This window comes from Apaloderma vittatum, unplaced genomic scaffold (assembly GCF_000703405.1).
Source record: "Apaloderma vittatum isolate BGI_N311 unplaced genomic scaffold, ASM70340v1 scaffold19394, whole genome shotgun sequence".
NCBI lineage: Eukaryota > Metazoa > Chordata > Aves > Trogoniformes > Trogonidae > Apaloderma > Apaloderma vittatum.
In genome coordinates, this window is record NW_009714567.1 from 852 (window position 1) to 2,790 (window position 1,939).

The window sequence follows — 1,939 nt, forward strand, 5'->3', positions numbered from 1 at the left end:
CCCTTCGTGCAGCCGCAGCAGAGCGGGAGCCGGCTGGTGGAGGAGCTGTACCTGGGGGACATTCACACGGAGTGGGTGGAGAGGCTCCACTACCGACCGACCGGTTACCAGCGACCTATGCAGAGCGCCGTGGTAAGGACGATGCTTTTACGCGGTCCCCCCATCAGTACATGGGCCGTGTGATTTCTTTACTGTGAAAATACCGCCTGCCTGAGCTTAGACCCCCCCAGACAGGGCTGTAGGCACAGATTCCCAGGGGGATGCCTGGGTGCTCTGTGGCAGGTGGGGATCACCGTCTCCCTTACCAAGAGACTGGGATCGGGGTGGGCGAAAGCTCAGCAAAACCAACATGGGGAACAAGCCTGCGCTGGCAGGGGCCTGGGGTTAACGGCTTTGCTTTGGCTCTGCGTTTTCCTAGGTTTGCTGGTTTCCCGCACCAAAGTTGGTGAAAGCTTTGGGCTGCGCGGCACTAGAGACTGCCTGCCCTGCCAGCCGTCCTCCTCCCCTCTCTTTCGCTCTTTGTCGTGTCCTCCAGGTTGAGAGAGGAGCGAGGCAGCAACATCTGCCATTAAATCATTAGTCCTCAGCGTAATGCCATTAGAACAGGAAGTTGCCCTGAATACAATTATGTTATTACCCAGAAATCAAACTTCCATTTTGACATAAATAGCGCTGAGCAGGAGGGTTGGCTGCCTGTTATTTTATTTTATATTTTTTTTTGCAGCAGGTTAGTTTGTTTCCAGGAAAGCACTTTTCCATTTCAATCATAGTTAATCGATTCAGAAGCGATTGAGCAGTGAGATGGGGTGCAAAAACCTCTCTGAACTTCACCAGATAGAGCTGAATTAAGTGAAAAAAAAAATTATTTTGGGAGGAACATTTAACCACAGCCCAAACTGCACCAACTGAACTCTGAAAAGCACAGAGCAACACTCCTCTCCCCCCTCCGAAAGTAACATTCTCAAATAGATTAAACTTGTATTATCTTGGGCCAAAACCATATATATGAGCAAAACCAGACGGTAAACATAAACACTTTTAAAGGTTAATTTAAAACCAAACCTAAAGATACTGAAATTCATTCTCTGAACACAGCACTGTAATTAATCAGCTAACAGCTCTCCAATGGACCAGCACATGATGTCACCACTTGGCGATAATTAGAAGCTGCCATATTTTAGAAATAACTTCACACGACTGGCTTAAGCAAGTAAGATTTTTGGCTCCATGGCTGTAGTGATAATTTTATTGAGCACAGGATTTTTCCTTTTTTTTTCCTTTTCTCTGAACTAACATCCATTTGCCTGTGCTGGTGAGTTACACAGCTATGTTAGAAATTGGTTTTTAACGCTCTTTATGAAAATATCACTCCTTCCCCCTTAAATTTCTATCTGTTTTAAAGAAACTCATTCTCCCCAAATTACCTTTCATTATCAAAGAATTTCCTGTCTAAGGAGCACATGTATGTTTGCCAACCTCTGGGATTATTTAGCCATAATGCACAGTGTACTGTCAGCACTCATTAACGTGACAGTAGCAGCAAAGCAAGCTGAAAATGACTAAATTACAGCAGACTCCAATCAACTTGCATATAAATTACCCACCCTACAGTTAACTACCGAGTTATTTAACCTCGTTGCACACGACAGTTCAGCAAAGATCAGCTCGTGTTCTAGAAAATGATATAACGTTCAAACCCTGGTTATTTAAAAATAAATCGGTTGTGATATATGAAGTATAAGAAAAAGTTCCAGCCTACACAAAAAACGCTCTTGGCACTGGATCTGGTTTGACTCAGAGCTCTGCACGAAGCGCAGGCAGAGCAGCAAAGGCCAGGTCCTCGCTTTGCAGCAGGTCCTTTTCTTCTCTGTCCCCGGCTTGGAGCCCGTTCTGACCGCTTGGCAACCCCCCCCCCTCGCCTCCCTCCCGACCCGCCTTA

The 1,939-nt window shown here is 46.1% G+C and overlaps 1 protein-coding gene across 1 annotated transcript in view; it reads left to right on the forward strand.

The window, feature by feature from the left end:
* Positions 1 to 1,939, forward strand: part of APCDD1L (adenomatosis polyposis coli down-regulated 1-like) — a gene marked incomplete at its 5' end in the record, with an annotated part of 3,677 nt that overhangs the window by 362 nt on the left and 1,376 nt on the right. The window contains 1 exon segment of the mRNA XM_009868823.1: positions 13 to 132. Within this exon segment, the coding sequence (XP_009867125.1) occupies positions 13 to 132 (120 nt within the window).